At 43.3% G+C, this 13,549-nt stretch overlaps 2 protein-coding genes across 5 annotated transcripts in view; one reads left to right on the top strand and one right to left on the bottom strand.

Annotated features, from left to right (window-relative positions):
• HEATR4 (HEAT repeat containing 4) overlaps positions 1-13,549 on the top strand; it is a 63,564-nt gene that overhangs the window by 38,603 nt on the left and 11,412 nt on the right. For 3 of the 4 annotated variants that reach the window (XM_015558049.1, XM_015558050.1, XM_015558051.1), the window contains 9 exons: positions 540-700; positions 2,093-2,197; positions 5,585-5,703; positions 6,373-6,553; positions 7,104-7,173; positions 8,070-8,259; positions 8,929-9,007; positions 10,046-10,205; positions 12,252-12,307. In XM_015558049.1, coding sequence (XP_015413535.1) covers positions 540-700; positions 2,093-2,197; positions 5,585-5,703; positions 6,373-6,553; positions 7,104-7,173; positions 8,070-8,259; positions 8,929-9,007; positions 10,046-10,205; positions 12,252-12,307 — 1,121 coding nt within the window. The remainder of the gene's footprint in view (positions 1-539; positions 701-2,092; positions 2,198-5,584; positions 5,704-6,372; positions 6,554-7,103; positions 7,174-8,069; positions 8,260-8,928; positions 9,008-10,045; positions 10,206-12,251; positions 12,308-13,549) is intronic. The other variant, XM_015558052.1, reaches the window with a different exon arrangement.
• LOC102757410 (chromosome unknown open reading frame, human C14orf169) lies at positions 11,058-13,547 on the bottom strand (the record flags this gene model as incomplete). The annotated part of the gene is made up of 2 exons (XM_006778865.2): positions 11,058-11,362; positions 12,026-13,547. A coding segment is annotated over one exon (1,113 nt), but the record flags the coding sequence as incomplete, so codon positions are not given.

Raw genomic sequence — 13,549 nt, 5'->3', positions numbered from 1 at the left:
GGGAAAGAGAAGACATGAACACTCACTCACCTGAAGTAGATACAGCTGGGACCAGTAAGAAGCGTTCAGCGAGAATTGTGGTCAAATTAGTGAAGGCCAAGTACAGGCTAGAAGAATATGTGAAATCTGTGAGATATCAGAGTTTGGAGAACCCTGTATCCTCTTATGTGCTCTTTTTCCACTAATCCCAGCAAACACAAGGGAAGAGATCGTGCTCCCCCCTCTATACTACATAACAGAAACCTTCATCTGTAGAAAAGTGGGAGTGGTAGAGGAGGCAATACCTTAGGAACTTGATGCAATTCATTGCAGCTGGGGAAGATTTAACTTTTGAGATTAAGATTTTTCAGTCTATATTTTAAAACCTTGATATAATCCATTTAAATATGGTTAAATATGGAATTAGATTTCTAGACTGAGAGGGGCACAGGGAAGTGAGAGATGAGGCAGGTAACAGCCTTGGATACCAACCCAAAGGCTGTTCTCTCTGCGAGGTAAACAGGTCACCTACCTGGACTCTATTCACCCCACCGTGGCAGGTAATAGCGTGGACAGCTGGGCTGCAGCTCAGTGCTTGGCTCTGGACGGTGTGGACATTTACCCTGTGATTAAGAGGATCCTCCATCAGCTGTTTTACAAGAAGAATGAGGACACTGAGCACCAGGCTTGCCTGCTCCTGAGCCATCTCAGTGGGAAGATGGTATGTATGCATCACAGGGTCAGAAAAACAAACCAAGTTTTGGGAACAGTTGGGTCTTAGTGCATGTAAAGAATCGAAAATGCAGGTGTGGTTGGGTAAGATGATCTCAAGCATAGGTAAAGCTAGACTTGGGGTGGAGAGGTGTATACAAGGAAAAGTGACAACAGTTAGCTTAGACTAGGCGAGAAAAGTAGACTGCAGATGGTTTCTGTGTATGCTGGAAGAGTTATAACATGTAGAATTTTGCCACAAATTTACCCTTGAAACCACAGACCTAGAATTCTGTTTACTTTCAGCAGAAATATGAAACACAAAGATTGAGGCACATAAAAATCATTTTAGGAGTAAAGGTAGTTAAAGTCAAGAAGAGGAATGCCCAGGCCTGGTAGCTCAGTTGGTTGGAGCATCGTTCCATACGCCAAAGTTGTGGGTTTGATCCCTGGTCAAGACACATACAGGAATCAACCGGTGAGTGAGTGAATAGGTGGAACATGTTCCCATCTCTCCGAAATTTAAAAAAATTAAGAAAGCCCCAGTTTTCTGTTCAGATGACAAAAACTGTATTTTGTTTCCTGATTCATAATCCCAGATGTCAGTTGGCTTAGATCAGTGATTTTCAACTGGTGTGTCAAGAATTTTTATTATTTTAAGATTGTTTATTGATTTTTAGAGAGAGGAAGAGGGAGAGAAACATTGATGTGAGCGGAAACATCGATCAGCTGCCTCCTGCACTCCCCCTACTGCAGATGGAGCCCCAAACCCAAGCATATGCCCTGATTGGGAATCAAACCAGCAACCTTTTGGTACATGGGATGAAGCCCAACCAATTGAGCCACACTGGCCAGAGCTATTTTGTTATTTTTAAATCCTCACTCAAGAATATGTTTTTTAAAATTTATTTTAGTGAAGGAGGGAGGGGAAGAGAGAGAGGAGGAAACATCAATGTGAGAGAGGAAACATTGATCAGCTGCTCCTGTATATGCTCCAACCGGGAATCAAACTTGAACCTGCAACCTTTTGGTGTTTACGATGACGCTCCAATTGCCTGAGCCACCCGGCCTGGACAGTTTAGCTTGTCAAATAAAAAAAAGGACAATAGCCAACACAATAGTCCAGTGTGAACGAATCAAAATTATATCTACTTTTTTTGTCACATCAGCAAAAAATATATTTTTGGTGTGCTGCAGAATTTTAGTAATTAGTTTACGTGTGCCATGAGATGAAAAAGGTTGGAAGAGCACTCCACATTTTATAACCTATTCCTTGCTAGGGATGAGTATCTCACATGTCTGTGACATTATACTGGATGCCATGTTAGGATGGAAGTTCTTCAAGGTTCTAGTACCTGTAAAGATGATCATGAACACCCATCCAAGTCTTTCATTTCCTCAGACCCTGATACACACCATGCTTGCTGTGGAGCTGAATAGCCATCAATGGAAGGATCGGGTTGTGGCCTGCCGGGCTCTTTCACGGGTCAGTGGAAATGTCTGTTTGGTAAGTCTTCTCTTTCTGTGTTTCCAGGATAAAGTCTATGCTAGGGAGCCTTCCACCTTTTGCTGCTATTTGGTATCCCATTCTTACCAAACAGATCTCTGTCCTATTTATTTATTATTGATTTTAGAGAGAGGAAGATAGGCAGAGAGAGCCATTTATTGTTCCACTTATTTATACATTCATTGATTCTTTTTAAAATACATATACTTTTATTGATTTGAGAGAGAAAGGAAGAGGGAGAGAGACTCATTGATTGGCTCCCTCCTGCACGCCCCACACTGGGGATCGAGCCTGCAACCCAGGCATGTGTCCTGACTGGGAATCAAACCATAATCTTCTGCTTCATAGGTCAATGCTCAACCACCAAACCACACCGGCTGGGCCATTGGTTGATTCTTGTATGTGCCCTGACCAGGGATCAAACCCACAACATTGGCGTATCCAGATGACGCTCTAACCAAATGAACAACCCAGCCAGGTTTCACATGACTATCTTTTACCCCAGAATTATCTTCAAATGTCAACGTCTTTCTGTGACTTAAACCACTGCTTCTCAGCTTGGTGGCCATCCATAAATTGTTTATAACCCACCCATGAAATAGGCAAAAAAAAAAAAAAAAGTCAATAGAGTTAAAAAACTTATTATAGTTGCCCTGGCTGGGTTTCACAGTTGGTTAGAGAATCATCCAGACACACCATGGTTGTAGGTTTGATCCCTGGTCAGGGCACATACAAGAATCAACTAATGAATACATAAATATGTGGAACAACAAAATCGGTGTCTCTCTTTGCCTCCCCCTCTTTCTCTCTAAAATCAATTTTTAAAGAAACTTTTATAGTAATTTGACTTTACCTCAATATCAGTGTACTTTTTAAGTATCAGTGACATTTTCCCACTCAAATACTGATCCTCTATCACAGATAGTTTAAGAAGCACTGACTTAAAACTACCCAACAACCCAATTACACCAGTGTCTATGCTGGCTTTCCCTGAGTGTTTAGTAAACACATAGAAGGTATAAAACAGTCCCTACTTTTAAAAACTGACATTATAGTTGAAGTAACAAGACTAACAGACACAAATGATTCAAGAACAAGCAATAAATGTAAGGAGCTCTTAAAACTTTTCAGAGAGAGAGGAGAGTAGTATAGGCTGAACTTATCAGTTAAAGTTCTGTGAAGGAGTGTGGGACAGCTGAGCAAGACTTGGATAGAATTGAAGGGAACTTCCGGCATGGAAATCTTTTTTTAAATTTTCTATTGTTGAAAATAAGTATTATAAATGTCACTTTTCCCCCCATTTACCCCCTCCACTCCCCCCAGCCCCACCCCAGGCCTTCACCACCCTATTGTCTGTGTCCATGGATTATGAATATATGCATATTCTTTGGCTGATTACCTCCCACCCACCCACACTCCTCCCACCTTCCTCCAAGATTCCGCACAGCATGGAAATCTTGAGCATCATTTAGGCTTTCAACTAACTTTCTTCTTGCCATAATTTTTAAATCATCTTCAGCTATCCAAGTGGGATTTTCTCCTTCTTCCTATGTGTCCCTATATCTTTTCCTTATAACACTGAGTACCTCCAGAATGGCCCAGAACATTCCCATTCCCATGAGAAGTGAACACCCTCCATTCTTTGATCCTCACATTTTGGTGTGCAAAGCAAAAAATCTGGCCACTCAGTGTGATCACCTGAAGATGTTTTAGTCTGAATTAATTCTGTCTCAACTGCTAGAGTACCCTGTTGCTAAAGTCCTCGACAGGAAGCACAGGCGTCACCTGGGAGCTGTTAGAAATGCACAATCTCACCTCAGGTGAACTCAATCATAATCTGCATTTTAACAATATCATTTTAACATCCAGTTCATCTGCGCATTCATCCCCTTAGCAGCTATCACTCAGGACTAAAAGTGAAAAGACATGCAGAGCAAGCAGGGGACAGGCTAAAGGTGAGAGCGTTACATCGGATTGCTGGAATTAAGAAAGGTAGTATGGCCCTGACTGGTTTGGCTCCATGGATGGAGCATCGACCTGTGGACTGAAAGGTCCCAGGTTGGATTCCAGTCAAGGGCATGTACCTTGGTTGCGGGCACATACCCAGTAGGGGGTGTGCAGGAGGCAGCTGATTGATGTTTCGCTCTCATCGATGTTTCTAACTCTCTATCCCTCTCCTTTCCTCTTTGTAAAAAATCAATAAAATATGAGAGAGAAAGAAAGGAAGGAAGGAAGGAAGGAAGGAAGGAAGGAAGGAAGGAAGGAAGGAAGGAAGTCCCTCAGTTCACCCATTCAGTAAGCGAGCAGTTTCTGGCCACATCCTACATGCTAGCACTGGGGATGCAAAGATAATGTCTTCAGTTGGTTATAAATAGCTATAACAGAAGCAGTTTTAAGACAGTATGAGTATGGGGGTTTTCCCTATGCTTACAGAGGAGAGTTCACTGAGATGACTTTTGAACTAAATCAGAAAAGCAGGTAGGAAAACATCAGGTACCAGGTAGGGGTGAAAAACGGAGATGTTTCCAGCAGGGAGAATAGCTCAAATTCACAAAATCAACTACAACTGTAATAATCTTTGTCCCTTCCCCTCTGGGAGAAGTATCAATATACAGAAGTATCAACTGTTCTGGTTTGTCTAAGTCAGGACATACCAGTTTTAGTGCTAAAACCAGCAAATTATCAGGCAAATTGAGATGAACTGGTCACCCTACTAATGCATCACTTTCAAATCTTAAGTCTCTCAAGTACAGATTACATTGTTCCAACATAGTATAGTTTATTTTTTTGTTTGTTTGTTAATCCTCACCCAAGGATATTTTTCCATTGATTTTTAGAGAAAGTGGAAGGGAGCAGGAGAGACAGAGAGGGAAACATTGATGTGAGAGAGACATCAACTGGTTTCCTCCTATACATGGGGCTGGGGATAAAGCCCTCAACCAAGGTATGTGTCCTTGACCAGAATCAAACCCACAACCCTTCAGACCTCATCTTACCTGGTCAACCCAAAGAGAGCATTACCCTGAGCTTCCCTTGTTGTGCACAGTACACTCACCATTCTGTGGGGACACAGAATGAGAGATCAGACCCAGGAAGGTGAGGGAATATATGTCACATAATTACTGAGTCAAATAGGCCAAGGCCATAGTATAGTAGTTTGAAAGATGAGCTTAGAAAACACACCTGGGTCTGAGTCCTGGCTCCAGCACTCCACTTGTTAACATCAGGCAAGTACGTCTAAACCTGCATTCTGTCATCTGTAAATGGTTATATCTGCTTTATTGGATTGTTTGAGAGGATTAAGTGATGGGTGAAATCTCTGAGCACAGTGTTAAGTACAAAATTGATATTCAATAAATGGTAGCTAATTATTACATTTACTCATAGGATATGAAACATAAGTTGATCCGGCTGATGTGGAGTGACTGGAATAAGGAAGTAAGACAAGCAGCTGCCGAAACTCTGGGGCAAATGAATCTTGGGAAAGAGCTGCATGATACAATCAGGTAAACTGAGGCAACATGAAGAAAGAAACTTTTCTATTCTTAAAAAATGTTCAGAGGCCCTGGGATTTAGCCAGCCAGCCTTTGGGGAGCTGCTCTGTATGCTCAGTATTGTACTGGGTGCCACTGCAGGATTATTTTTTTAGATAAGAAAAAAGGTTAACAGTCCTTATAGATACTAACAATGTGCTAACGAAAGAATCATTGAGTGCCTACTAGGTGTTAATCACTATTTTGGATGATTAAGAGTTCAAAAGTATGACATGATTCTGATTATACAGGCAAGATACACAAATATCTAATAAGGTCAAGTTACATGGAGGACAGCTAAGACTACACAGGCAAAGAGAAGGAAAGACATTTGGGAGCCAAATGTAGAAATGAGCATGGCACAGGTGAAGGCAGCAAAGAGAACTGGAGCAAGCAAGAGGTGCATATTTGAAAGTGTCTTTTATTTAGTCATTCAACATAATTAGGTAATGGGGATTCAAGTAAATAAGGCAGTCGCGTCTCTAGCCAGTGAAACTTAACCTAAGAGGGATAAGGCTGACGAGGAAAGGGTGGAAATGGATAATGGAGAGCCTACAGAGGTTGGATTTTATCCTGAGGACACTGGGGGGAAGGAGCATCAAAAGTTTGAAGAGGGGAAATAAAAGCACCTGTACTTTACAGAATCAAGCTGAGTCTAGGAAATTCCCAAGAGCGTGTGGAAGCCCTGTCTCTGATTGGTGGGCTCAAGCTCATGACCGCCAAGCTTTTCCCCAGCTTCCTAAACTGCTTCTCTGATGACTTCATGGCAGTTCGGCGAGCAGCCTGTTTGGCAGCAGGTGCCCTGCAGATCCGTAATGCAATGGTGAGTCAAGGAAACACGATCCCATCTTACCTGATAACCCGAAGAGAGCATACCCTGAGCTTCCCTCGTTGTGCACAGTACACTCACCATTCTGTGGGGACACAGAATGAGAGATCAGAACCAGGAAGGTGAGGGGATATATGGGCCACATCTATCGGTTGGGACCACATTTGGCTCCCAGCCAGCCCAGACTTGCCTCTAGAGCACATCCTTGAATCTTCTTCTTACCTTATTTATGGGCTTTAAGATCAACTCCAGTGAGTGAAGTTGTAATCCCACGTTATTAGGGGAAAACCTGACGGAGGTATTCAAAAGAAGCCTGTATCACCATATAGATCTGTGAGCTGAGAAAAACAATGGACAGATAGGAGATAATTCAGCTAATATATTACGCATGCAGGGTAATACTTCAGACTCCAGCTCATTTGTCACTAGGATATGTCATTTTTCAGACAAGAGGGGTCCCTTTCTTGTTCATTTTTGCTCTGAACTTCTCTACTCAACATTGCCTCTTATCCATCCCAGGTGTTTTCTTTCTTTCTTATCCCAGGTTTTTGAATGCCTCCGGAATCTGATACAGAAAGATCCTTACTGGAAAATCAAGGCCTTTGCCCTTCGAGGTATGACAGAGAAAATGGCCCCAGCTCCTCAACCTCAAATATCTTTTCCATAAGCTAGTACAAATGATCCCCAGAATTTCTCTTGTAAGGGGTGGAGTGTAGGGGAGATGATCACACCTGCTCAGAAGTTCCTTGCCTGAGAAATTCGATTATTTTTTGCTTTTAAATTTTTAGTTAAGGATCCTGAGTCTAGGTCAATGTCAAACTTGTTAAGGCAAAGGGGCTGACAGTCCCTGACAATTTAATTAGTTCCAAGTAGGAATCCACTTGGAAAACACTGTTGGATACACTTGCTTTCTCTGGAGATTTCAACTATAGGACTCTCTACAAGTGAGACCACATTCAAGACTGCTACAGACCTAAAACCCTGCCCTCAACATTTCCTAGTTTCTTTTTAAGGATTTTTTACGTTGCTTGAGTCTTTGGCAGGTCCCTAGCAGAATCGGCTTTAGGTAAACCTGTGAAGTTATTGTGCCCCCTTTCTTCACAGATTGGCCCAACTGATAGAGCTGTTATGGGCTAGACTCCATGAAGTGTCACAAGGAGTACGACTAAAGCTTGCCATAGCATCACTCTGCCTTGACTAGGCTAGTTTTCTGAGTTATGACTCACATATCTCATCCTTACATTTACCTATTTACGATAGGCAGTGTATTCTCATGTCCTAATGGGCAAGGATGGGATAGAACACCCCTCCTAGGAATCCTTTGGCGATAATGCTCTACTCAAACTCATCTCCGAAACTCTAATGGTGATTATCCAAAAGGGAAGAAATAAACAAAACAAATACTTAGTGGCTGCCTACACATTTATTAATAAGACCATTTCTGGATGTTAGGATATAGCCAGATTAGTCTTAAGCGACAGTGGAAGACGCTGCCCTCTGATCTCTGCAGCTTTGGGACAGATTGGCCAAGTGAGCCCCTCGCTGACAGACCTCCTGCTCTGGGCTATACACTATGAAGCGTCACCAGGTGTACGTCTAGAAGCTTGCCGTAGCATCCTAGCCCTCAACCTTCAAGGGGACCGGGTCAGGGACACCTTCCTAGACGTGCTGCTCCTAGAAAAACATGATGCTGTTCTAAAGTAAGCACTAAACCTCTGGTTCCTCACCCTACCCCGTGTACTGCCCATCCTTGTTAACAGAATACAGCGTGTGGCTGCCTAATGGCTGTAAAAGCATGTGCTCACCTGTGCCATTCACCTACTTACCAAAATGGGTAACAGAAAAACGAATTTACATTAGATTGAAAGTCAAGCTCATACAGTTCACCCACCTATTCTCTATCCCAGGTGTTTTAAGTTATTAAGTTATTCAATTAACATGTATCAAAAGTGCCTACTGTGACAACAGGCTTTAAAGTAAAAAAGTCTAGGGTTTGAATACCAACTCATGCCTGCACTAGCTATGTGAGTCCAAGTAAATTAATTAAACTCTCAGAGCCCCTTTTCTTTTTCTTCATATATCAAATGCAGACGATAGTCCATTTTATGGGTTTGTGGTGATTAATGTTTACTACCTGTCATAAAGACGCTCAATAAATGGTATTTGTTAGTACCTTCAAATATATCATCTCAAAAACTAAGTAACATCCTTAAAAGTGAAACATCATACCACTTGAGGATAAGGCACAGCAAAAGTGCATAGTTAGGATTGGAATTTAGGATTTTTGACTGATTCCAAGTCCTGTATTTTCCACCCCCATGCTTTTTTTAAAGGATAGAAACAATCTAAGAAGTTTTCTTATTTTTCAGGGAAATTCACCAGGCAATGAAGATACTCAAGATAGGACGTGAAGGAAAGCAAGAAATGCTTCAGGAGGTCAAGAACAGGGTAGATAAATACAAGCTGTGTTTTCAAGGGAAAATTCAGGGCTGGCGAGAATTCTTCAAACCCTCTTTGCCCCAAAGCATGTGTACACACCATTCTCCCCATCACGGAAGTACTTTCTACAGTCCTAGACAGATACCACATCATTTTTTTATATACGTTTTTTAAAAAAAATACATTTTATTGGTTTTTTTTAGAGAGGAAGGGAGAGGGATAGAGAGTTAGAAACATTGATGAGAGAGAAACATCGATCAGCTGCCTCCTGCACACCTCCTACTGGGGATGTGCCCACCACCAAGGAACATGCCCTTCACCGGAATCGAACCTGGGACTTTTTGTCCGCAGGCTGATGCTCTATCCACTGAGCCAAACCAGTTAGGGCAGATACCACATCATTTGAAGACACAAAACATCTGTGCAAAATAGGATTATAAAATCCTCTTAGTAAAAAGACAAAACCAAAATCCTATTAGTTCTATTAAGTAGTTCTCAAAATCAGGGTTTGTTGTTGTTTCTAAAATAGTTTCCTTCCTTTCCTATTTTCTCCTCACCATCTCCTAAACCAAAGTTCTTCCCACCCCCCACCTCCGCAGATAGGTATAATGAAGGAATGAGGGACTGGAGCTGGCCTACGTTTTCTTTTTCCTTCTAAACTTTCCTGATCTGGGCTGTTACCAAAAGAACACTCTAGCTAAATAGGTGGTTCTACTTTTTCAAAGCTGTTAGAGGAGTGGAAGAAATACAGTGAAAAGGACTTTAAAAATGTAAAAGATACTTTCTTCATATATAATTCACAAAACCAACCTCACACCAAGCAGATATTTTGTAGCAGATTGCTTTCATCATGCCCAAAAAGCTAAAGTTAATTTTTCATTAACAAATGTAAACATGTCCCACCAATATCACAAGAGAACAATGCTCTCTGGTATTTATGTGCCACCTAATACTAACAAGCATGAGCACTAAGTTACTTCACTAATGCTTTTTGATGATTTGTAGCCTAATGGTTGCTTTTTCCCAATATTACTTGTTTTGATCTAGATTCAAACACTAAACCAAAAGGACTTGCTGACGCAGAAAATATTCAAGATAGAGAAGGTCATAAAACAAGTAAAGGGGGAAGCAAAACATATTTACTTGCAACCCAAAGAGGGGCAAAAACCACAGAAACTACATACTTTTCTTCAAGAAACTTTTCAAGGTAGGTTTTCCAGGGGTGAGTCCTATGGTTTTAGGATCTGGATGTTTTTGTGGATTTTTTTTTTAAGTTATTTTTATTCACTTCAGAGAGGGAGAAGAGAGGTAGAAACATCAATGATGAGAATCATTGATTGGCTGCCCCCTGCACATCCCCTACTGGGGATCGAGCCTGCAAGCCAAGTATGTGCCCTGAATCGAACTGTGACCTCTTAGTTCACAGGTCGACCACATTCAACCACTGAGCCACTCTGGCTGGGCAGGATCTGCATGTTTTGTGACTTAATTATGAGTCCTGTAGGATGAGAGCCAGGAAAGGCTACTACCTCCTTTCCTTATTGGGCTTCTTCTGCGTCCTTCTGTTATTTTTTTCCTCCCCCTACACCTGTCCGCCCCGATTTTATTTACTGTTTTATCCCTTAAAAAAAATAAATGAGGGAGCTCTATTTGAACTGACTTGAAAGTTAGGGGGGGAAATCACATTAGAAAAACAAGTACAAAACAAAAACTAATGTTAGCACCCCCAAAAAACCGTATGGGTTTACCTTTAATAGTGGTTACCTCTGGAAAGTGGGGTTGGAGGGAGAGCTATCATACTACGTATATCTACGGTTTTGCAACTTTAAAAGAAAGACTTTAGCCCTAGCCCGTTTAGCTCATTGGATAGAGCGTCAGCATGGGAACTGAAAGTCCCAGTTTCGATTCTGGTCAAGGGCACATGCCCAGGTTGTGGGCTCGATCCCCAATGGGGGACTTGCAGGAGGCAGCTGATCTATGATTCTCTCTCATCATGGATGTTTCTCTCTCTCTCCCTCTTCCTTCCTCTTTAAAATCAATAAAAAAATATATATATTTTAAAAAGACTTTATAAAGTTCTCAACTTTATATAACTGAACCTACCAGTTATGGTGATAGGATCTTAAAAGTTCCAGATAAAATCTAAATAATGAGGTGAAGACACCAATCTGGACCAATATATACTTACAAAATCTGTGTGCCCAGGCGTAGCAGCAGCCTCAGGTCATTCAGCCAGCTGCCTACCAGCCACCACCCCAAACCCAGGTCTTCTGGTTCCAAGTCCAATGCTCTCTCTGGTACACCAGGCTCTTTTCCACCAACATGAGAACATTCACTTGCCAGATATGGGGAAGTTTCTTCCAACTGCCAGAAAAAAATGAGAGTGGAAAGTAACTTGAACACCAGCCTTCCCTCAGGGCCAGCTCACTACAAGCTGTTTTATTAAAACCTATGATATCATAACTAGGAGACAGTGCCAGCCACTGATGCAAAGAAGCACTGAGCAAAAACATACTCCCAAAAAGATAATATATCATAACTTTTCTAATATGATTGTGCTGTTGGGGGTTCAAGTAGCATGATTAAAATGAATAAATTACCCCCAAAGTTATAGAATTGGCCCCAATCCTACAACTATCAAAGTTACCTTTTACCTCCAGTGGTCAGCAAACTGCGGCTCGTGAGCCACATGCGGCTCTTTGGCCACTTAAGTGTGGCTCTTCCACAGAATATCGACTTCTGTGCCTGGGCCATGAAGTTTCAATCGCACTGTACGTGCGCGCCTGCACGTGGTATTTTGTGGAAGAGCCACACTCAAGGGGCCGAAGAGCTGCATGTGGCTCACGAGCCGCAGTTTGCCGACCACTGGCCTAGGCCATTATAGATTGTCCCCATCTTCCTCCCCCCTCCAATATTCCTTCAAACCATGCCACATAATAATCTAGCCTTAGAAAAGGGAAACATGCTTTGGCACTTTAATAACTTTTAACATTCATACTAACTCACAATAACAAACAGGATACTAACTCCAACCCTCCCCCAAACTGATGAATGAGAACTCAAATTAAGGACGCAAAGCAATTCCAAATAAAAACTTCTCATGTCTCAAGCAGAACGACAGCAAGTGCTACACAGTACACTGAAGCCTGGGCGGATGATTAAGTTCGTATTCTGAAATGATTAGGGATCAAGGTTACTTGGGTAGAAATAGCTTTTTTCCACCTCCAACTTCTGGTTTTATTTCTGTGCCTAGGTGTGGTGGTTCCTAAAACATCCTCTGAGTTTTTTGACACTGCAGCAGGCCTAAAGGTAAGTGTGCGCACAAGGATGGTCCTCAAGGTAAGAACGTGAGTTTTTTCCCCTCCAGAACAAGGTGGTGGTGGTAGGAAAGAGTCATCACTGCTGCCTTGTTTCCAGCAATCAACGAGAAGCTAGTTCAGGTAAGAGGCATCTTGGTGAGCAGCAACCCCTTATCATATAACATGGTGGCCAAGGAAAGCTGGTCCTCCACGCTGTCACAGGGCAGGTCCCCTACCCTCACAAACTCGGGGTAGGAGCGGAGTAAGAGTTCCATGGCATCAGCTTGCTGGGGTAATATCTCCAAGCACTTGGGCTCTTCCAGGTGATAAACACGGGAGTTTTCCACCGTGTAATAGAGAAACAAATGGCCGCCCTCGCCCAACAGCCGGGCTATCCCATCCTGAAGCATGTGCACTTCTGTTTCTGTTGTCAAGTGGGCTCCTACGTTCACAGGCTCTCCTGCCTCCCAGCGAATTGGGAGCCCGTAAACACTTAGTGCCTTCTCCCGGTCAGTTAGCACGGGAGGCAGAGAATCGTGGATGAAGTCTTTGGCTCGCTGGTCAGCCACAGCATCGACAGGAGCAAAGTGTCCCAAGCGGGCAACCAAGACCCGCACCTTCTCCATGAAAGCAGTTCTTCGAGGATCCTTGGAATCCGAATGCTGGGCCCCCATGTAATCCATGAAGTCTCGGGGCAGTCCCCTACGAAACTCCACATTTTCCTCCATGGCAGCCTGCACCGCCAGGGGCAGTACAGCCTCCAAGAAGTCACCCCAGGTATTGCGCTGGTACGTGGACAAGGTGAGGTGGAGAGAGTGCACCCCATCCTGGCATTCGGCTTGGTGAATGAAGCCCCGAGGGAAATAGAGCAAATCCCCAGGTTCCAGCACGGTCTGCAGCACCGGCTCACCAAGGTCTTCCTGGCTGAAGTTGGGGCTGGACGTCAGGGCCAATTCCTCAGTTGGGACCCGGGGTCGGTAGACGCGCCAGAGTTTCCGACCTTCCAGCTGCAGCACAAACGCCTCGATGTCGTCGTAGTGGGGGGCAAAGCCCTGCGAGTTGGGGGGCGTGAGGTAAACGTTGGAGCCCGCCATGCTTCCAAACTGCTCCTGGAGCACCGCCAAAAACTGCCACACGGTGGTCGAGAAGGCCTGGGGACAAAGGAGGCGCAGGGAGCAGCCGGCCTGGTACAGGGACCACGCGGCAGCGGGCAGGGCCCGGCCCGGCGGATTCAAGGTCTCGCGCCGCCCGT

Source organism: Myotis davidii, unplaced genomic scaffold, assembly GCF_000327345.1.
Source record: "Myotis davidii unplaced genomic scaffold, ASM32734v1 scaffold309, whole genome shotgun sequence".
NCBI lineage: Eukaryota > Metazoa > Chordata > Mammalia > Chiroptera > Vespertilionidae > Myotis > Myotis davidii.
This window is presented reverse-complemented; position numbering and strand designations above follow the sequence as displayed.